Source organism: Protopterus annectens, chromosome 3.part0, assembly GCF_019279795.1.
Source record: "Protopterus annectens isolate FY-2018-M chromosome 3.part0, PAN1.0, whole genome shotgun sequence".
Lineage (NCBI taxonomy): Eukaryota > Metazoa > Chordata > Ceratodontiformes > Protopteridae > Protopterus > Protopterus annectens.
The window spans coordinates 1,338,420,362-1,338,444,459 of NC_056731.1; the positions used below are offsets into that span (position 1 = coordinate 1,338,420,362).

General features: G+C 40.7%; 1 protein-coding gene across 1 annotated transcript in view; it reads left to right on the forward strand.

Annotated features, from left to right (window-relative positions):
* LOC122796737 (desmoglein-2-like) overlaps positions 1-24,098 on the forward strand; it is a 1,662,953-nt gene that overhangs the window by 1,125,597 nt on the left and 513,258 nt on the right. The window contains exon 5 of the mRNA XM_044065446.1: positions 4,099-4,265. Coding sequence (XP_043921381.1) covers positions 4,099-4,265 — 167 coding nt within the window. The remainder of the gene's footprint in view (positions 1-4,098; positions 4,266-24,098) is intronic.

The following is a 24,098-nucleotide window of genomic DNA, read 5'->3' on the forward strand; positions in this document are numbered from 1 at the left end:
CAGCAGGCTGAGCTATTGAAAATCAGACAAACCTTGTACCTACATGCTTTGTCTCCTTGCTGCAAAGTAATAAAGAATGCCTTGCTGAACCTTACATGAATTGATGTTTGAATTTTCTTTAACACATCACCATTTTTATCTCATCTCCTTCTGTCCTGTTGGTAATTGAGCCTCATTTACCTCTAACTCTGGCATACTTAATTCTTCCGTAAGTATTTCCATTTGTATCCTTTTTTGATTACATTTATTTCTCTGCTTTATACAGATTTTCATAAAATTTCCAAAATATTTCTAGTACCTATGTAGGATCTCTTGTTGTCTGCCTCTGTTGTAGGCTCCCTAAGCTTGGCAACAAACCTTTCTTTCTTTTGCATGAGTTGTTGTGCTAAAAGTGTTTGTGTTGTGGAGTTATCAAAAAACAGTTGCTTAAAAGCAATCTTTCTAAACGCATACATATTATTGAGGTAACCCCTTATTTTCTGTTTAGCATCCTGCCATTGCTCTTCCTCTTGCTCTGTAAGATTCCCACAGTTCTGCAGTACTTTAACCTTTGTTAGTCCCTCTAAATAAGTCTTGCTACTTCTTAACCATATTCTCTCTCTTTTTTATTTCTACTATATTTTTAAACTGCACTTTAATTTTATCCCACTCCCTAGCTATGTTTTTAGAAGTTGTTTCTATCGTCTCTAGTAACTCCCAAATAATTTCCACTACCCATTCATTAAATTCCTCTCTTTTCAACGGATAGGTTGGAAAGCACCAGTGTCTCACCTTGATTTCATTACCCTGCATTTTTTATTTTAGTTGTATTTTCCTGTGATCTGAAATAGTTAATTGCATGCGTATTGAAACTTTCAGTTAAGTGCACATGTTTCTGTAAAATACAAGTTCTGTCTAGTCAAGCCCAGTTGTTGTGTCTTGGGGAATAATGTGTAAATTCAGTCTGAACTCCTACTGCTAAATTCATATCTTCCATGCCAAATATTTTCATAAATTTCTTCAGAAGTCTACCCTCCTTTGTTATATTTTCCCTCCGGCCCCCCAGATACATCTACACTGTTGCAAATCAAATTCCAGTCCCGATCTGTAAGTAATATTCCTTGCTAAAAGCTGATTATTTCTCCCATAATTTTCTTAAGTTCCATTATAGCAGTCTTAGGTGGAATATAAATACTTGCCAGTAGTCCCTTAGTGCTACAGATCTGTCAAGATTATCTTTTTTATCCTCTTCTGTCACAATTGGAGTTCCTCTTGCAGTTAATATAACTATTCCTCTATTCCATTGCCCCAGGTATTCCACTGAAAAAACATATTGAAAACCTTTCTCTATCAAATTCACATGTTCATTTTTCCAAGTGTGTCTCCTGTAGCATAGCTATTTGCATTTTTATTATAGTTTCTTTATTGTATATATCTGTGAGACCATTTATATTTAACTATAATATAGAAAGCATCAGTATGTTAAAAGCTATTATTCCCACTTTTTATGTGTAACAGCCCTTTTTAAGTTCCAGCTTTTGTATTACATGCATACACTGTTTGGCAGGTTGATCTTTTATAAGTTGTTTATTGGAGAATCCATTTGAGTCTATGTCACATCTTACCAAACTTTTTGTTTTATTGAAATCCCTCAAACAAAAATAAAAATTGCCCCAAAATACCATTAAAACCTATTAACTTAATACTAACATACCAAGCTATGTACGTCTTAAAATATTGAAGTTTTACCCTCCTAATAGAAACAGTTGTCCCAGACTGTTGACCATATGCATAGACTTGGGTTAACCTAAAAGGAAGGTTATCCATGCTAAGATGCATGTTACAGCCTGTGCTTCTACTAGTTCTGTCTTATCTTTATTACTGTCCCAGACTGGGAAAACACTTGAATGCTTTTAGAAAACATTTTCTTCTAAACATTGAAAAAAAAGAAGTGTTTTGTATTTATTAGTCTGTTAGATTTTCTCCATTGAGACATGAGAACCAGATACAGAGCTGCTTCTGCAATCACTCATGTATTTGCTAGGGGAAAACATTTTATTATATTCAGTGCTTTATTTATTTCCTTTCTCTTAAAAATTGTTAGAAGATCAAGGCAAAAAAGCACATACAATTTTCTTCTATCATGCTGTCTTGACCAGACTTTTTTTTTAATGCCGTGTTGCCTGCATTTATTAAAACTGAACAAAGAGAAGGAGAGAAAGAAGATGGAGGGAAAACAGAGACATCTGTTTACTTTAGTATCCACATTATACTTGAAAATAACTGTGAAAGTTTTACTTTATAGGATGCAGATTATATCATGCATTATCAAAATACTGCTGCTAAGAACAAAATTTTGTTTTACTTACAATTAAACTCCTTCCCCTCTCCTAAAGATTTATCCAAACATTAATGTCATGAAATAGGGCATATGCTGTAGAGTACCCTACAAGTTTAATAAAGTTGCAGAAGTCTAGTATTTTAAGGTTTTCTTGTTCTGTCATGTTTCACAAATGTAATTAATTCTTTGTAATCCTACATTTATTTGTCCATTTCTGAGTTGCTGGTTTTATTCCTGTTGAGCTCCATCTCCCAAATTCAGTCTCTGTTTCATTACCAACATACTTCTGGTCATCTGCTGTGCTTTTTTGTACATCTCTCAAACATTTTCCATTGAAACATTGGAAAAGGTTGCACTGGCACAGTCTCTCTGTGGGCTTCATTATCTGAACAAGAAGAAGCAGAATCTCCTCCTGTTTCATAGTTCACTTTTTGTTAGACAAACTTTTGTATTTCTTCCAAAGCATGTTCTGCATCAAAAAATTATTTTGTCGTTCCAGGAAAAAATATTCTGAAAATAGCTTGGTGTACAGCAGCTTGAACCTCATGCCTGCTTCTCAGATTAGTGGAATAAATGTACTTCTCTTCTGCATGGTGAACAGTGAGTATTTATTTTCCACAAGCACACTACTGTCTGCCACTGTTAGTGATTTGCTGACCATAGTTTTGTCAGAATCAACTCCTCCTGCTGGTAGGATTGCATCTGTAAGGTCTAGATTGCTTTCTCGTGCCAGATTTGGAGGATACACACAGTGTGCCTTTTCAGTTAACTCCTGCTGTGGAATACCAGTCCAGTTGCTTATTTGTATTTTCATAAAATGAATACAGTCTGTTCCTTTCAGCTTCTCTGGTACAGCAGATAATCTCAGATTTTCCTTATGTTCTCTGTCCTCTTTATTTTTTGAAACATCTGTTCTAGACCAGTGTCATACTCAGCCAGCATTTCCTTCATTTTGACCTCTGATTTTTGCAGTTTTATCACCTCATCTGTATCTGTATAAAGCTTCTTCCATTTTTTTGTAGCCTTTTGTTATTTGAGTTGATGTACTCCTTCAGTGTTTTGTTTATTTTAATCCACTCTGAGTACATGTGACTTATTTTTTCCTTTAGGTTACAGGAATCTTGTCTTGCATCAGAGTTGGAATGTGCTGCTTTTTTTTTCTGAACAGCTATAGAATTTTTCCCACTCCGTGTTTTTCCTCACCTTTTGCTGTTGATTTCCTTTCAGGTTCTCTGAATTTCTTTTTTGCTGGCATCCAGGCACTGCAGTTACTAGCCAGTAACTGAAATTTATCCCAAAATATGTGTTTGCTAGCTGTCTCTTCTTGAGTTTGTTTTCACTCTGGGAGAGCTGAAGTTAAGCTGTTACTCTATGGGCAGCCATCTTGGAAGTCCACATACTTAATTCGGTAACTCAAGAACAGCTACATTTGGGAAAGAAAGACTCTGATGTTGTGATCTTTACATAATATAAAATGATGCACTCTTTTTATGCTAACAGCTAATATATTTATTGGGTTGTTCATTTGAACACTGATGTGAGGGTAGCTGGAACATGTTTGGACATGTAGCATCTATACAGTAAATGTCTGTGTAAAGGTTTAGTTCTCCAAAGACTGATATAATAAAAAACAAAATGATTTGAGGTAGTTGATCTGCAAGTAAAAAAAAAAAACAAAAAATATATTTTCAAATATATGAACATCTTTTCTGTTCATTATTAATTCCTTGCTACTGCACAGTAGAGATAATTTTACAATGTTTTGTATTATTTTTTAGGTACGTTAATAACAATGTTGAATGCCACAGATGCAGATGCTCCAAACACCCTGAACTCGAAGCTTGCTTATCATATTACTGAACAACAGCCTTCAGGAACGCAGATGTTCAAAATTGCAAGAAGTAGTGGCGAGGTTTTTCCAACCAATTCTAACCTTGATCGAGAGGTAATAATTTCATCCGTGTGTTTCAGCCTCAGCATAATTGCAAATTTATTTTTCCACATGAACATATTTGTTGGCTTTTACATCAGTTAGTTATCTTTCCAAATGCAACTGTGCTTTAATAATGTATGGTTCCTTATTCAGTCTCTTTTTGAATTCTCATTTAGCTCAGCCTCATTCCTGATGCCAATTTTCTTTTTAGAATGCACTGGTTGTAGCCCCGGTAGTATTTTCATTTCATTTTCAATGATTACAGCAGTGGTTAATATACAACTAGAATAGTGGCAGATTTTGCCCTTGTTTGTTATTGGGGAAATATTCATTGTATGTACCTCAAACTGGCTAACAAAAGAAAGCACTCCCCCTAGATTAATTTTCACATAGCTTTCTAGATTTAAACTTAATAAGATTTTTATATCGATTAACATTATACCTTGTGTTGTCTGGACGGGATCATTCACCACTTTGCTTCCCTGTGGTCATATGTTCCAGTTTTGCTGTGACAGACTTATTTTATTGCATCTTTTTATGCATATATTTTGTTTCTTTTGCTCTTTGTGGTGCTATGAGAGTAGAGTATTTCATCTTTCATTGTCTTATGTTTCTACTTTAAGTGTACTTGTTACTATTTTGGTGTGATGAGATACACCTTTTTCTTATCGAGATTGCTAATTTTGATGGGTGCATTTAAATGATAGAAGGAGTGATCTATGTTTTGCCACCTATAATAGGGGAGATATAGCTGTAGCTAACTATTTTGGCATCCTGTATAATTCCCCAGGCTGGCACCCCCCCCCCTCAACTGTAAGTTGAGGAAAAAAAGGAAAATAAAAAAAAAGTCCTCTTGTATTTGAGAATCAAAAAAAAAAAGCTATTTTCCATTCAAAACTGCAGCAAACCACTTGCTACATTTGGAGAAAGTAGATTGCTTCAACTTACACCACCCATAGAATGGTGAAGTTATTCAACATTACGGAGTAAACCTTCGGTAGACCACCATGGCAAAAATTCCAATGTGAAGATGTAGATTAAAAAGCAAAGTTTTATTGTAAAACAAACAAATAAAATAAAACAATGAAATAAGTCCTTTCAAGTCCGATAGGCGCTTTCGGCAACTAGCCTTCTTCAGATTGTAACATTTAGGACTGATGCTTACATTTCAAAAAAACAAGTAACCAATAAAAATCGTAATATCAAAGAATGATTTACATCTGACCAATCATAAACATCATGCAAATTCATTAAATCGCGTTTCTTATTGGTTTTAACATGTCCAATGATCTTATCAAAGCAGCAGCTTGGCACCTATCACGGTGATTTAAAATTCATGTGGTTCCGTAACAAAAGCTCTTGGTGCTAAGTATGTATTAATTTTGTTAACCAATCATAAAGGGCCATAGAAGCCTAATGCACCACTCAAATGCCTGTTTAACTTTCATGACATTTAGCTAGTGAAAAACCGTAGCTGAAGAACAGGTTCCTTTAGCCTATAAAACTGCTCAACACAAAGGACAATAGCCATAATGTAACAAATAAGCCTTAAAAAGCTTGATCATTTATAACAGATATAAATTCCATTCACATTTCGAAAATGTATGACTGCGAAATTAATCTTCCGAATTAAAAACTCAGCCCTTACTTGCTTGTGATAATAAAAGGGGCGCATTACATTAATTTTTGGTAGAGTTTCATCTTTGTTCAATACGCAAACATAAATAAATAATAGAAACAACAAATCCATCCATCCAGTCATTGCTGCTATTAAAACATAAATGATACACCAATCGAAATAATAAAACTTATCGAAAAATCAATGTCCTGTAAACAAAGCAAAATGTTGTTGTCACTGATCAGAAATATGAGGGATTATTTTATAATGTTTATAACTAAGAAAAACTTTGAACAAAAGCTGAAGGTAATTTCAGCTATTACTTCGGAAATTCAAGCACAATCTCACTGAAACGAAACAGAAGACAAAGCATCATTTTCTGTTGGTGGTATTTAACTGACACTAACCAATCGTGCCAGTGAATACGCACACAAGAACCAAACAGAAATGCATAAATACTAAGATAGATAAGTGAATCGTATTGCTTAAAAAAGTTGAACCTCCTTAGTTAACCTATCAGCAAAGTCTATCCATTGCTGAATATTCATGACCCATTCAGGCCAGGATCGCTAAAATAATAATACGTGTGAAAATAAAACATCAACATTGCAACAACTATCCTTAGGCTAAAAATGATCCTTAGGCAAAAAACAGTAACCCTTTTGTGTAATGAATCACACGCACATTGAAAATTAATAAGAACACGCAGCTGACTAGTCAGGCCTCCAACAAGGTCATCATAAACTACAAAATAGAAATCTTCGCTAAACAAAAACAAAACTTCATCATCCCTAGTACCCCCATAAAACAGAAATTACTTTTGCATGTAACTTTGGACAGACAACATTGGACAAGACATGATCTCACCATAGTGAGACAAAAATTAAATCGGCTTATTCTCAATTGGTGATACACATCTGTTAATAAAACCAAGTCCAACCAAAAACTGAAATAACACCAGGAAAGAAAGACGAGATCCACACTGTCTTTGTATTAAGCGCTTTCGTTTTTTAATAAAAACTTCTTCAGGATACACATACACAATAAACCAAACCCTTTTTATATATATATATATATATATATATATATATATATATATATACACACACACCCCTTCTTAATTAATGACATCACAACAATAAAATTGAAACAAAACCGCCCCATTGAGGCATCAAGAATATAATTGAATTCATTTTGAACCATATCTCAATTAAATAAATAAACATTGTTGTTTAATACATCATGTCATATCAAGCCACATATTATTTCATAACTTTGTGTTGCTGTTATTCACAAATAACCCTCAGATTTTATTCTAAGGGTAGAACTAATAGATGTATTTGTGTTTAAGCCTGGAAATAGTGTTGCATTAGTTCTTATGGTTCAAAATGAATTCAGTTATATTCTTGATGCCTCAATGGGGTGGTTTTGTTTCAATTTAATTGTTGTGATGTCATTAATTAAGAAGGGGTGTGGGTGTGTGTGTGTGTGTGTGTATATATATATATATATATATATATATATATATATATATATATATATATATATATAGGGTTTGGTTTATTGTGTATGTGTATTCTGAAGAAGTTTTTATTAAAAAACGAAAGCGCTTAATATAAAGACAGTGTGGATCTCGTCTTTCTTTCCTGATACCCATCTGTTGTTAACCAATCACACAAGAGGATATACTCATTGGCACCAATCAAGGGTATCTGTAGAGAACGGGTAATCATTTTATATTACTCCGAGGGACTGTACCTCTTTATCAACCTGTCAACGTATTCAAACACATAAAACTTAAAATGTTACCTGCTGAATATTCATGGCTTAGTCGGGTCATGATCAACAGTGAAGATTACAAATATAGTAAGCATTAACAGAGAGCAATTGTCCTTAATACAAAGGGTCGCTTACACGTTGAAAAAAAGCAAGACAAAATACTGAGCTCCAAGTCAATATGAACCAATCGATAAAAAGAAAGAAGGGGAAAAGGGACACACACAGCACCAGTCAAATGTATAAATGTTGAAAAAATCACTCTTAAAAACCTATCAACCAACAAGTTTGAACGACAATACTAGTTGGTCAAATAATATAAAAGGTATTTATAAAAACATTTTGGTTCTTCAACATCCTGGTCCTGATGCTTGTTCATCATGAAAGGATGGTTAAAGTGTGATAAAGGAAAAAATGAATAATAAAAATATATAGAAAATAAAAATATGTGAAATGTATGAATGATGATTAAAAAACAAAGTTATTCAACATTGACTGCAGCTGCAGTATTGGTCATCCTTTTTGAATTCTAGTACAGCACTGCTAACTAATTGGCATGTGCCAGTTGAACCTGCAAACACCATATGCACTTTGTCCCGCCCAAACCAAGCCTCTGGCCATCGTCATCCTTTATTCCGAGTGTTTATAAATGCACATGCTTGTTGTGATATCATGATGTATGTATTGTACAGATCAAATGGTACAGTATCCCATTTCCCTGAGCTTTTTTGAAAATGTGCAGCAGTTTGTGTTCACACACTGAGCATATCATACTACGTGTAATGGCTACTAGCTTGTGGACACACATTGGGCTTACATTTGTGAAGTGTATATGGAGAGTGCATTTGGTGTAGTACCTTCACAGACATGACTGGATCCTGTTTGGTTATATGAATGAACTGTGCTTTTATGATTAAACATTTGTAATTGTAGACAGTGTCATTGGGTAGGAGAGTAGAGTGGAGTGCTCATTTCTCATTTGGGTCATCATAACAGACACGGTAGCTATAGCTGTTTATTTATGTAATGACAGTGTGTGATTTGGTTGGCATACTGGTCTCATCTTTAGGTAAAGGAGTGGCCTAGCACCTTCCTGTATTGATTACATGAATGTTTATCTTGGGTAAAGTAGCATAAGTTAAATAAGAACATGTATGTAGCCATTGTTATCTTAGGTCTGCTTTGTTTAAAAAAAAAAAAAAAAGTTCTCAACTTATAAAATTCCCAGTTTATAACAGTATGCGGGTCCATTTTAAAGCACGGAGCTGTAAAAACATCATCAGTATGATGTAGAAGTAATTATCCGAAGGAAACCAAGTTATTTTAATATGTGGAAGCTTGAGTTTGAAATTATCTCTTACCAAAGAATGTACTGTGGATGGTAATAATAAAAGGATTTCACTGTTATCTCTGATGACTCTCTATTATCTATATGAAAATTCATTAATAAAAATAATTCATTAATTAATAAAATTAATATTAATTACAATTAGCTTCTCAGCTTTAGTCAACTGACATTAACTCTCAAGTTACTGTATTACAACTCATTTTCGCAAAGTAGGTCATCACTAGTTCAACACTGTATTCTATCAGGTTCATATTATGTTATCGAAAGATAACATAATCGAACGGCTGAAACATCGAAACGGCTGCATTTTGAAACTTTTAGTGTGGGGGATTGTGCCCCCCACCGCTAAATATATATTCCAACTCTGAGATCACACTACAGTGAGGAAAGGGCAAATATCCCATTCTTCACTGTACTGCGATCCCACAATTCAAACTTCAAATGCGGCCGTTTTGATGTTTTGGCCATTCAATTATGTTATCTTTCGATAACGTAATAGGAACCCATTCTATCTTGTGACCTTACGCTCCTGTCACAAGTATCTACTATCTATTTACAAACTTGAAAGATCTAACGGGGTTAGTCTGTACTTTCACTGTTGTCACATCATGGAATTGCTTTCCAGAAGCAATCAGACTTGTATCCCCTACTATTCCTTCAAGTCTAGGCTGAACGAACATCTAACCAATAATTGGATCTGCCCATGCTCCTTACCATGTTTGTACTCTCTTCTATTCTCTTCTTTCCCACTCTTAATAGACTTTCTCTTAATATAGCCTACTTTGCTTCCTGCTTTACCTGCTTTCTAGCCTCACGTCTCTTTAATTCCTTAACTTTCTAATATCCTTTCTTTATATTCTTTCACTAACCTTGATCTATCACAGAATTTATGATTGAAATTTAGGTTCCCTCTTAAACTGACAAAAGTTTAGCCTGTCGAAATGCTAAACATTGACAGCTAAACTCCAAAAAGGCAAAATCACGAATGGCCACCTAAGTGAATTTTTTCTCGGGGAAAAAATTTGCTTGGCCATTATCGATAATTTGCCCTTTTCCCTGATGTGGAGTGATATCTGAGTTAGTATATTTAGTTAGGGGGTGTGTGGGGGGCACAGCACCCCACTTTTCATTAAGGTTTAAAGGTTTATGCGGTGTCCGTCGGCCAAGTGGGAAAAAATTCACTTAGGTGGCTGTTCAACGTTTTGCCGTTTCAGAGTTTAGCTGTCGATGTTTTGCATTTCAAGAAGCTAAACTTTCGTCGATTTAATAGGGAAGTGAAATTTACTCTCCAGTTCTCCTGCCGGAAAATGTAAATGGCTTTTACGACCTATTACTTATTCTGTTGTATGTTTCATTAATCATTATATAACATGCACATTAGGAACTCTCTTCTGTTTTGTATATAATGTATGGTCAACTTTATTGCTTGCCTTTATATTTTGCTTATTTTTCTTTTATTGTATTCACATATTGTACTACTTTGTTATTGTTTTAACATTTGTAACCATTGATGTTCTTCATGTTTCACTATTGCAGTCATCACATTTAGGTTATCCCTGCCAGGGTAGACCTCGGCCGGCCCGAATACCAGAGGCTTAGTATTTCTGCGTCGGTTGCTGTCACTTTAGGACTGACGTCAGGTTGTCAGTAGTATAAAGTAAGGCAACTGATGCCAGTACATCAGTCTTTCTTGCAGAGGAGCCCGAAGCAGAAGCAGTTCGCACGACTGCGGGTCGGATGCTACCTGAGTTCGTCTTCCAAATTGAAGCTGAAGTCTTCTAAAAGCTAAGTACCCCATTGGGGATCCTTTTTTCTTGCTCTAACCGATGTCAGAAAAAGTTAACAATGGTCTCGGCTGTGGAAAGCAAATACGACACTGAGACTTTCATTCTTACTGTGTCACTTGGCTAGGCTTAGACCACGATGTCCCTCTCTGTTGCTTTTGTGCTTTAATGCCAGAACTATACATTGTCGGGCCCTTATTGTAGCTAGATATTTTTGCTTACAGTCCTCAAATTCTGATCTGGCTTCGGTAAAACATCCAAAACATCCAACAGCAGATTTTCTGAAAAAACATAAGGATAAAGACAGAGACAGACCATACAGGTCCAAACCTACCAACAATGCTTCCATTAAGTTACTCGTCAGTTCTCCGGTCCTCAGTAAGGCGCTTTCACAGCCCCTAATGTCCACGTGTGTGGATTGGCAGGCTGCTACCGAGGCCCTTTTAGAGTCTGGTATGCTGCAAAACTCTTCTTCGACTAAGGATCCTGTGGATGTTCATCGCGTTACACTGCTGCAGTCATTACACTTGGGTTATACTGCCGTCAGGCCGTCCCGCAGTCGGCCAGAGTTCCAAAGTCTTAGTCCGGTCTCGGTTGCTGTCGTCTCCTCCCTGACGTCAGTGTGACAGGAGTATATAAGATGCAGCCGATGCCATTTTCTTCAGTCTTTCTTGCCACGCGGTGCCCGAAGCAAAAGCAGTTCGCAAGTGCCAGTTGGCCGTCTTCTGAGATTTTCATTCCAAATCCATAACTGAAGTCTTCTACAAAGCTAAGTACCCCGTTGCTGAAACTTTTTCTTGCCTCAGACCGATGTCAGTAAAAGTTAACTGTATTTCTTGTGGGAAGCAAATACCTCATAAGGATTTCCATTCCTATTGTATCCCATACCTAGGCCCTGACCACGACGTTACTGGTTGTCGGTTTTGTGCTAGGTTTAACAAGCGCACGATTAAACGTCGGTTTGACTTTGCCCGACATTATTTTGGTAGAAAATTCAATTATACCATACCGTCGGAACTTCCGATGACCGGAATACACAAAAAGTGCAAAGACAAGGATAGGCATCCGAGGCCCAAAACTGAAGACAAAGCCTCTTCTAGGCCAGTCACCTGTTCTCCGGTTTTCAGTGAGGTGCCTTTGCAGCCCCTGACGACCGCTTCTGTAGAACCACAAGCCGCCTCTGACTCCCATGTGGAGATGGCTGGGCCTTCGGATGCACAAGCGCTTCACCCTACCGACACTAACCTTTCAGAGGGATCCGGAGTAGCTGAGCAACCCACAGCTACAGAGGGTGTCTTCAGACCTACTCAGTTGAGCATCAAACCCTCAGCTAAGTCTAAGCCACCTTTAATATCAAAGAAACAAATACAGCATTCTCCAGGACAGGCCTCCATGCCTAAGAAACAAATGCTCAAAATGGCCGAAGACCTAATTACTCTGATCAGGGGGTCCCATCCCCCTCCTGATAAAAGGCTTAGACAGGATGCAGAGTATGACTCACCCGACCAGGTGTCCATCTCTTCTGATTCATCCTCAGACCTAGGATACTCTTTACCCCCTTATGAGAATTCTGATGCTTTGGAATCAATTCCATCAGCCTCACCGCCTGAGGACTACTCCTTTGGTGAAACCCTACATACCATGAGGGAGCATTTCCACTGGGAAGGCCAGGATTACTTAGAATCCAAGAAAAGGCTCAGAGATTTCCTTTTATTACCTCAACACAGACCCCTTGCTATTCCGCCAGTGTTAGATATTATGGATGATGTGTATACTGAATCCAGCTTAAATCCTGATTCCTTACCTCCAGCCTCTGTTAAACCTGACAGATACTACAGTCTCTCTGACTCGCATAAATTTCTGTATAAAAGCCCTGTCGCTGACCCTGAAACTATTTCTCAGGGACCCAAAGGAGTTAAGGCCTCATCAACCAAGAATCCAGTTCCCTCTAACAGAGATTCCAGAGCATTAGACAGAGGGGGAAAGAAAGTATATACGTCTGCAACTTTAGCAATGAGAGCCTTAAATTGCCAGTTTCACATGCTAAAATATCAGCAATTTTTACTGTCTCAGTTAAAACAAAGAATGCTTCCAGAATCAGATCCTCCTAATTTTAAAGAAATGCAGGATTTATTGCATGCAGCTGAACAGGTGGGAAAGCATACTTTGCAATGTGGTTTTGATTCTCTAGAGGCCTCCTGCAGAGTAGCAGTTACAGGCTCTGTCATTAGAAGACATGCTTGGTTAAAAGAACATACGTTACCAGATCATGTTAAAGCAAAATTATTGGCTGCACCTTTGCAGCAGGATGTGTTATTTTGAGTTAAGGCAGAAGAGGTATTAAAGAAAATGGAGGATAAGGCAAAATCTATGCAAACAGTGAAGGATTTTTTACAGGTTCAGCCTCCTAGATTTAGCAGAAACTGGCCAACTAAGAATTGGTCCTTTCCAATTACAGACAGACCTCAAAGGGGAAGATGCAGACGTCCAAGTGGTAGAGGTCAAACACAAGGTCCTTACAGGCCTCAACAATGGGTTGCATCAGGCCAGAAAGAAGGGGAAGACAGGCCACAGCCATATAAAAAGCAGCTACATTGACTTCCCACTACAGCTGCCAAACAAATCTATCTTGGCAGCCCCCTTGGGAGGAAAACTGGCACTCTACTACCACAACTGGCAAATGATCACCAAAGACAAATGGGTTCTCGGCATTGTATTTCAAGGTTACAGGTTACACTTTCATACTCTGCCAAGGTTAAAAGGAATGCCAAATCTGCCACCAAATCAATGGGCAGAGGCTCAAAAACAAATGACAGCACTCATGGATATGAGAGCTATTCAAAAGGTACCATCACAGGAGCAAGGACAAGGATTTTACTCGACTCTTTCTGGTACCCAGAAAGGACAAAGCCTGGAGGCCCATTTTGGATCTTTCATCTCTAAACACTTACCTGGATGTTCCGAAATTATGTTGACATTACAGCAGCTTCTTCTCATGCTGGGCAAGAAAGCTTGGCTTGTGACTTTGGACCTCAAAGAGGCATACCTGCTTGTCCCTATCAGACAAAACTGCAGAAGATACCTCAGATTCATAGCTGGTTCAATGCACTACCAATTCTCTGCACTGCCCTTTGACTTATCTATGGCACCCAGGGTCTTCCCAAAGTGCCTGGCACCAGTAATTGCATTTTGCAGACAGACAGGAATTCAAATTTATCCGTACCTGGATGACTGCCTGATTCAAGCAGAGAGCAAGGACATTCTTAAGCATCTGGTGTTTGTAAAAAAGTTATTAAGTTGCCTGGAGTACACAGTAAAGGAAAAGCAATCAAAACTAGTGCCCTCACAAGAGATTAAATTCCTGGGTGCCAGCTTGAACACAGCGGCCCAGATGGCTTATCTCATGCTAGACAAACCAGGACAGCTGACTCTATACTTTCAATTGATAGCAACAAAGACTCAGCTCCCTGCAAGAAAAATTCTGCAGGCCTTGGGTTACATGGCATCCTGCATACTACTAATTACATGGCATCCTGCATACTACTAATTCCATATGCCAGACTGCATATGAGGAAAGTACAATAGTACCTAAAGAATGTATGGTCTCAACACTGTCAAAGTTTGGAAACAGTTACACCACTAATCCCTTGCCTTCAGCAGGAGTTTCAATGGTGGGCTCAAGCTTGTCACCTCAACAAGGGACGGCCTTTTACACAACCCACAGCCAGGCAAACACTGACAAAAGATGCATCGGATTACGCCTGGAGAGCACACATGGCAGGCAAATGTATTCAAGGCACGTGGACCGCAGAACAAAGGCATCTTCACATCAATCAAAAAGAGATGCTAGCTGTACAAAATGCGATTATAGCTTTCAAGGACCTGCAGCACCCAGGACAACTACTGCTAAAAACAGACAACACCAGTTATGTGGTACATAAACAAGCAAGGGGGACTTCCTCCTACCCCCTATGCAGACAAGCTATGACCTTATGGAACACAGCTATAAACTTTCAAGTTCATCTGCAAGCACAATTCCTGCCAGGAGAGAAAAACACACTGGCAGGCAACTTAAGCAGAAACATCATGGATCCCCACGAATGGGAGTTGACTCCACAAATATTCAAAATGATGACACAGAAATGGTGGAGCCCAGACATAGATCTATTTGCATCCCAAAAAAACTGCCAGCTACAAAAATTCTGCACAAGGAGTTACCATCCACAAGCATGGAAAGTGGATGCCCTCTCATTCAGCTGGAGGAACCTACAAGTATATGCTTTCCCACCACTACCTCTCCTGCCAAAGGTACTCATAAAAGCCAGGCAGGAAGAGCCAAAGATGATCCTGATTGCACCAGACTGGCCACGCCAGCACTGGTACCCAATCTTAAGGAGCTTAGCACAAGAACCACTCTGGATTTTGCCTCAAATCTCACATCTGCTGACTCAGCACAACAAAAATACTACACAGCCAGCTAAAGACCTTAAACCTAGCTGCATGGAAGATTCCTTAGTCAAGCAAGCAATGCCTCTCTCCAAAGCTGTTATGGATGTCATTCTGGAGGCCAGCAGGCCTAGTACCAGGAAAACCTATTTGGATAAATGGAAGAGATTCTGTGCCTGGAACCTAGCTCACAGCCTTGACCCCCATCTCCCAAACATTCCTCAGATACTACAATACTTAACTGAGATGCTGGACAAAGGACTCTCCTTCTCCTCCATCTCTGCTCATTACAACACAGATCCACCAATTTTCTCTAATCCCCTGTTAAAACAGTATCTCAGAGGGGCTAAAGACATAGGACCGCCCCGTAGAGCACCTACTCCAACTTGGGACCTCAACTTTGTTTTGGAGAAGCTAACTTTACCTCCTTTTGAGCCAACCAACACAGCAGAATTAAAATATATCTCTTGGAAATCTGCTCTGCTCCTGGCAATAACATCAGCACGAAGAGTTTCAGAATTACAGGCACTAATGGCAGTGGAACCTATCCTCATTTTCCACCAACCCTACCTTTATGCCAAAGGTGGTATCCAGTGTGGCTCTAAACCAAAGTATTCACCTGCCAACTTTTTATCCTAAACCACAGAATAAAGGGGAGTGACTACTGCACTCTTTGGACATTCACAGGCAGTTACACTTCTACTTGGACAAAACCAAAGCTTTCAGAAAATCTGAGCAATTATTGGTAGCATATGCTGCAGGAGCACAGGGAAAAACCATTTCAAAACAGACTGTTTCAAAATGGATAGGGCATTGTATACGTTTCTGCTACACATACCTTGGAAAACCTGTACCTAGCAACATTAGATCTCACTCCACCAGGGCAACAGCCATTTCAACTGCCTACCTCAGGGGAGTACCTACCAAGGATATTTTGGAAGCAGCAACTTGGAGTTCTGTACACACCTTCACCGAGCATTACCATCTGCCTCTATACTCTAAATCCAGAGCTGGCATTGCCACTGCAGTGCTGCAGGGCCTTATAGCCACCCCTAATGCCTTTTAGGACCAGCCACCCTTACTCAGCTTTGGGATTCTACCCAAGTGTAATGACTGCAGCAGTGTAACACGAACATAGTACAGATGTCCTTCAAGGATGCATCTGCAGTCATAACATATGGGTTGTCCTGCCTCAGGCAGCCCTTCGGTCGACCGGATTCCAAAGTCTGGGTCTGGCCTCGGCTGATGTCGCACTTTCCCCGACGTCAGAGCGCCTGGGGTATAAAAGCATCAGCCAACGCCATTTTCCTCAGTCTTTCTTGCCACGTGGTGCCCGAAGCAGAAGCAGTTCGCAAGTGCCGGTCGGCCAGCTCCTGTGATTCAGCTACCGAAGACTTCGAAAAAGCTAAGTACCCCATTGGGGACTCTTTCTTGCCTCAGCCGATGTCAGATAAAGTAAATAATTGTTTAACTTGTGGGAAACAAATACCTCATAAGGATTTCCACTCTTACTGCCTCCCTTGCTTAGGCCCAGACCACGACGTCTCGGCCTGCTCTGCCTGTGCTTCCTTCAACCGACGAACTCTTAGACGTCGGTCGGAGTTTGCAGAGGAATTTTTTGGGGCTAATTTTGCGTACAAGATGCCGTTGGAGACTCCGACTTCGCATGTGGTTAAAAAACGGAAGGACAAGGACCGACCCTCACGGCCCGCGGTTTCGGCTGAAACCACGGTCAGGCCTACCGCGAGTGTCTCGGTTTCGGCTGAAACAGAGTCCTCGGTGCTTCCTATTACCGAATCCACTCAACCGACTACCTCGGCCCCGGAGGCTTCAGCTGAGTCGGTTATTGAATTACCTACTGAAACCGGTGTCCAGGACATGTCCGACACCATTCCTTTAGACAAGTCTACTCCTGCACGTGGTGCAGCCAGACCCCCTGCATCCATGTCCATTAAGGCCTTTTCTAGGGCTAAAGCTGTCAAACTTGCTAAAGCTTTGCCTCCCAAGACTACCTCTCAGAGGCCTTCTACTGGCTCTCAGATTCTCAGCCTAGCAGAGGATCTTATCTCTTTAATTAGAGGTTTTCAACCTCACCCGGATAGGGGCTCTCTTCCACCACCAGACAAAAGGCACAGGGTTGAGCCCTCTGACCCCCACTCTTCAGATGAGTCTATGGATGGATCTGTGTTGTCAGACCACCAGCAGGAGGCTTATTCGGCCTAATAGGATTCTGATGCTGAAGAATCTATTCCTTCGGCCTCCCCTCCTGAAGAGTTTTCTTTTGGTGAGACACTGCACTCTATCAGAGAACATTTTCAATGGCAGGGCCAGGAATTTTCTGATTCTAGAAAGAGATTAAGGACCTTTTTACATTTACCTCAGCATAGGCCTTTAGCTATACCTCCTGTTTTGAATGTTATTGATGATGTGTACTCTGATGCTAGTACAGCCCCTGATTCTCTCCCTCCGGCTCCTGCCAAACCTGATAGGTACTACAGGGTCCCGGATTCTCATCTACACCTGTATAAGGCCCACACTGCAGACCCAGAAACTATTTCCCAGGGCCCAAAAGGGGTTGCAGCTGCCACTGCTAAAAATCCTCTACCTTCTGAAAGGGAGTTTAGAGCTTTAGAGAGATGGGGAAAGAAAGTTTATACTTCTGCAACTCTTTCCATGAGGGCATTGAATTGTCAATTTCATATGATTCAGTACCAAGAGTATTTGTTAGATGAATTGTATAAGAAGCTTTCCTCCTCTGAACCCCTTGACCATAAATCACTTCAGGATCTGGTACATAACTCACAGCAGGTTAGCAACCATTTTTTGCAGTGTGGTTATGATGAACTGGAAGCTTCATGTAGGTCAGCTATGACAGGGGCAGTTATACATAGGCATGCTTGGTTGAAGGAACAATCTCTACCGGACCATGTTAAAGCTAAGCTCCTGGATGCTCCAATGGAAAAACAAAAATTATTTGGTTCCACGGCTCAGGAGGTCTTAAAGAAGTTTGAAGAAAAGGCAAAATCTGTGCAAACAGTCAAGGACTTTCTGCAGGTACAACCACCGAGATTCAGCAGAAATTGGCCTACTAAGAATTGGTCCTTTCCGGACTCAGACAGATCCCAGAGAGGCAGGAACAGGCATGCCAGAGGTAGAGGGCAAGCTAGAGGCTCCTACAGAGGCCGTCAGTGGCAGCCTCCCAACCAGAGAGGTAGTGCAGGAACAACAACAACAACTGCTACACCAGGACAGACTCAATGACTTTATTTTGACTACGCTGACCAGGACTCAATTAGAAGCACCATCGGGCGGAAAGCTTTCTTTATTTTCAAAAAATTGGCATTACATTACAAGGGACTCATGGACACTGCAAATAATAGACAAAGGATACAGGTTCCATTTCCACACATTGCCAAAAAGAAAAGGAATGCCAGACCTGCCACCAAATCAGAGGGCAGAGGCTTTGAAGCAAATCACCAAATTAATACAAATGAAAGCCATAGAAAAGGTACCTCTTTCAGAACAAGGCCAAGGATTTTATTCCAGATTATTCCTTGTTCCAAGAAAAGAAAATCAATGAAGGCCTATTCTCGACCTGTCCACACTGAATACTTACCTCATTGTGCCAAAATTCAAGATGCTGATCCTACAGCAGCTTCTTCCCATGCTGGGCAAGGAGTCTTGGCTGGTGACTCTAGATCTCAAGGAGGCATACCTGCATGTCCCTATTCGACAAAGTTGCAGAAGACACCTCAGATTTCTTGCAGGATCAGAGCATTATCAATTCTCAGCATTGCCCTTTGGCTTATCTACTGCGCCCAGAGTATTCACGAAATGCCTGGCATCAGTAATTGCACACTGCAGACTTCAGGGGATTCAAATCTACCCATATCTGGACGACTGCCTTATACAAGCGGACAACAAGGACAATTTGTTAAAGGACTTGGACTATGCCATCCACCTATTACAGGCCTTGGGATACACAGTCAACATCCAAAAATCAAGACTTGTTCCATCCCAAAGAATAACCTTTTTGGGTGCAGATCTAGACACAACCACCCAAATGGCCTTTCTCACAGAAGAAAAACAAAAACAACTTCCAGATTACTTCAAGAATCTGACAGGACAAACTCAGCTGACTGCAAGGAAAATCCTGCAGGCCCTGGGTTACATGGCATCCTGCATAATTCTAATTCCACAAGCCAGGCTGCATATGAGAAAATTGCAATGGTACCTAAGGAGTGTATGGACTCAGCACAGTCACAGCTTAGAAACTTTGATCCCACTCATCCCTTGCCTTCAAAAGGAATTCCTGTGGTGGGCTCAAGCCTGCCAGTCCAACAGAGGGTTGCCTTTCAACAAACCAAAAGCAAACCAAACCATCACCACGGACGCTTCAGACCGAGGTTGGGGAGCACACCTGGAGGACAAATGTATCCAAGGGCTATGGTCTCAAGGACAGCTGCGCATGCACATAAACCAAAGGAAATGCTGGCAGTGATACATAATCGAGGCTTTCAAACCTTTCCTTCATCAGGGCCACCTGCTAATAAGGACAGACAACACCACAGTTATGTGGTACATAAACAAGCAAGGAGGCACGCATTCCTACCCTCTATGCAGACTGGCCATGAATCTATGGGAACTTTGCTTGAAACTCAATATACAACTACAGTCCCAGTTCGTGCCAGGGAAAGACAATACTCTGGCAGACAGCTTAAGCAGAACTACCATGGATGCACACGAATGGATGCTGCACCCAGACATCTTCTTACTCATAACACAATCATGGGGAAGGCCGGAGATAGATCTGTTTGCCTCACCCCACAATCATCGACTGAAGACTTTTTGCTCAAGGAAATACCACCCACAAGCATGGAAGGTGGACTCTCTTTCTTTCAGCTGGAAAGCTCGAAAAGTCTATGCTTTCCCACCACTCCCATTAATGTCCAAGGTTTTACTGAAGATCAGGGCAGAACAGCCACGAGTGATTCTGATAGCTCCAGACTGGCCAAGGCAGCACTGGTACCCACTGTTGAAGAGCATGTCACAGATGAAACCGTGGCCTGTCCCCCTATGGCCACTTCTTCTGACGCAGAACAATTTCAAGATCCTGCATCCCAACCTAAAAACCTTGCAGCTAACTGCCTGGAGAATACCATGACTCCTCCTCAGAATAGCTTATCCCAGAGAGTAAAGGACATTATTATGGAAGCTCGCCGTCCTTCCACAAGGAAGGCATACTCAGCAAAATGGAAAAGATTTCTCATTTGGAACACAACAAAAGGCCTAGATGAGACAGTGATGAGCATGGCACATATACTGGAATACTTAGCAGAATTGTTCCACAATGGCCTGTCTTATTCTTCCATTAAGATACATGCCTCAGCAATTTCAGCAGAGTACAATGTAAATCCACCTGTCTTCTCGCATCCTCTCTTAAGACAATTTCTCAGAGGAATCAAAAACATCAATCCTCCAAGGAAACCACCTTTACCTACTTGGGACCTTAACTTTGTGCTGGAGAAACTAACACTTCCTCCCTTTGAACCAGCAGCATCGGCGGATCTACAGTTTCTGTCTTGGAAAACTGCATTCCTTCTGGCCATAACTTCAGCAAGAAGAGTATCTGAGTTACAAGCTTTAATGGCAGTGCAGCCATTCCTTATTTTTCATCAAGACAGAGTTTCATTGAGAACCAATCCTACTTTTATGCCAAAGGTGGTATCTAGGGTATCCTTGAACCAAGCAATTCACTTGCCTACATTCTTCCCAAATCCACAAAATAAAGGGGAGAAACTTCTACACACTCTGGATATACACAGACAATTACGCTACTATTTGGACAGAACTAAAAGTTACAGAAAGACTGACCAACTGTGTTTGTAGCATATGCTGCTGGGGCACAAGGAAAAGCAATTTCCAAACAGACAATTTCAAAATGGATAGGAAATTGCATTCGTTTTTGTTACTCCTTTCATGGAAAGACTGTTCCTGTATACATTAGGCCTCATTCCACGAGAGCCACAGCCACCACTACAGCCTTCCTAAGAGGGGTGGCTACCAAGGACATTTTAGAAGCTGCTACATGGAGCTCCGTGCATACATTTGCCAAGCATTACAATTTACCTTTATACTCCAGATCCAGAGCAGGTTTTGCTACAGCAGTCCTGCAGGGTATCTTAACTACACCATCATTTTCTTAGTACCTCCACCCCCAGATTGGCTATGGTATTTTACCCATATGTTATGACTGCAGATGCATCCTTGAAGAACATAGTACAGTTTTGTACCTACCATAAATGTAGATGCCCGATAGGTATGCATCTGCAGTCAGGTTTACCCTCCCTCCTTCCCCTCTGTGGTATTCCTAGGGTGCTTACCCCTCCATTAGCTAGCTGGGGGAATCTGTTATGGTGTATTTGTTTGTATGTATATATATATATATGTATATATATATATATATATGTATATATATATATATATATATATATATGTATATATTTTTGCAATATGTTTGGAATTTTTTTGGAATTTTATCCAAATTTAGCCTTCATAGAGGGCACCTGGCATCTGAGGCAAGAAAAACTGAGGAAAATGGCATTGGCTGATGCTTTTATACCCCAGGCGCTCTGACATCGGGGAAAGTGCGACATCAGCCGAGGCCAGACCCAGACTTTGGAATCCGGCCGACCGAAGGGCTGCCTGAGGCAGGACAACCCATATGTTATGACTGCAGATGCATACCTATCGGACATCTACATTTATGGTAGGTACAAAACTGTACTTTTTTACCTACCACAAATGTAGATGTTCAAGTGGTAGACACTGCTGCAGTCCAGGTTACCCTCCCTCCTTCCCCTCTTACTGGCTGGTATGTACCTATGTCTTCTACCCTTACTACCTATGGGGAGTATTTGCTGGTAGCTGTAAGTTGATTTTTGCTTTTCTTATGTATGTTTTATTAGAATTGGAATTGCCTACATATTTAGAGGCACCTGACATCTGGGGCAAGAAAAACTGAAGATAATGGCGTCGGCTGCATCTTGTATACCCCTATCGCACTGACATCAGGGCGGAGGCGACAGCAACCAATGCTGGACCAAGACTTTGGAACTCTGGCCAACTGCGGGACAGCCTGATGGCAGGATAACCCAAGTGTAATGACTGCAGCAGTGTCTACACTTAAACATCTACATTTATGGTAGGTACAAAACTGTAATTTGTCTCCCACTCGGATGGGTCCAAAGTCGCTGAGCAGGCACCGGCTTCTGAGGAAGTACTTTGTACTACCGATTCTTGTCACAATCCGACGACTTCTTTCGCATCTATCATTCTTTCAAAAACTACCAAGATTCTACAGCCCAGGGTACGAACCACACCCAAGAAACCGATGACCCAATCTCAGGCACCTGCTTCCTTGCCTCAGTCTCAAATGCTTAAAATGATGGAAGACCTTATCATGCTGATCAGGGGAAGCAAAGCTACCCCTTCCAAAAGGAAAAGAGATCTATCCCCAGTAGTTTTGTCTGAACAGGAGTCTGATGACTCTGATGCATCTGATATGAAGAGATGCAACCCCTCTATGCTTATGAGGATTCTGATGCAGAGGAATCCATTCCTTCAGCCTCTCCACCCGAGGACTATTCCTTTGGGGAAACCCTTCATACCTTAAGGGAGCATTTCCAGTGGGAATGTCAGGACTGCCCTCAGTTAAAAAGAGACTCAGAGAATTCCTGATCTTCCACAGCACAGACCCCCCTTGGCCATTCCCCCAGTCCTGGATGTTGTGGATGACATTTTCCTTGAATCCAGTTTGACTCCTGACACCCTCCCTCCTGCACCCAGAAAACCTAACAGGTATTACAAAGTCCCTGACTCGCACAAATTTATTTTCAAAAACCCTACTGCTAACCCTGAGGTCATTTTTTCAAGGGCCCAAAGGAATTAAAGCAAGCTCTGCTAAGACTCTCACTCCCTCAGATGGGGATTCCCGAGCATTAGACAGATGGGGTAAAAAAGTATACAGCTTTGCTACTCTTGCTGTCAGAGCACTAAATTGCCAGTTCCTTATGCTAAAATTTCAGCAACATACCATGGAACTCCTCAAACAAAAAGTGTCTTCCTTTCCTGCTTGTGCAGAATCTAAAGAGTTACAAGAGTTGATGCATTCTGCAAGGCAAATGACCAAGCAATACCTTACACTGTGGTTTTAATGCCGTAGAGGCTTCTTGCAGGGCAGCAGTCACCAGTTCTGTATTTAGAAGACATGCATGGCTTAAGGAGCAGCCCTTGCCAGACCATGTTAAATCTACATTATTGGATGCACCCTTGCACAAAGATAACCTATTTGGCACTAAGACAAAAGAGGTCTTAAAAATATGAAAGAAAAAGCTAAATCTATGTAGACAGTTGAAGATGTCCTACAAGTCTAGCCACCAAGGTTCAGCAGGCATTGCCCCTCCAAGCACTGGTCCTTTCCTGCTCCCACCAGGTCAGTTCAGCCCAGACCCTGGGGAAGCAGACCCCTCCCCCAGCCAACAGCCGCAGGGAATGCAGAGATCAAAATAGTGGAATTCATCCACTTCAAAACCAGGGAGTTCTAAGCCACCCCCTCATGGTAAGAACTCACAATGACTTTCCTCCCCCACCCCCTCCCTCTGTGCACCTACACTTACCCCTAGGGGGAAAACTCTCCTTTCATGCAAGCACCTGAGCCACCATTACCAATGACCACTGGGTCTTCAACATAATTTCCCAGGGATACAGAGTTTCTTTCCACACTCTACCAACCCCAAAAGGGTTCCCAGTTCTTCCTCTAAACTAGTGGGCAAAGGCGAAAAAGTAAGTCCTTTCCTTGCTCTCCATGAGGG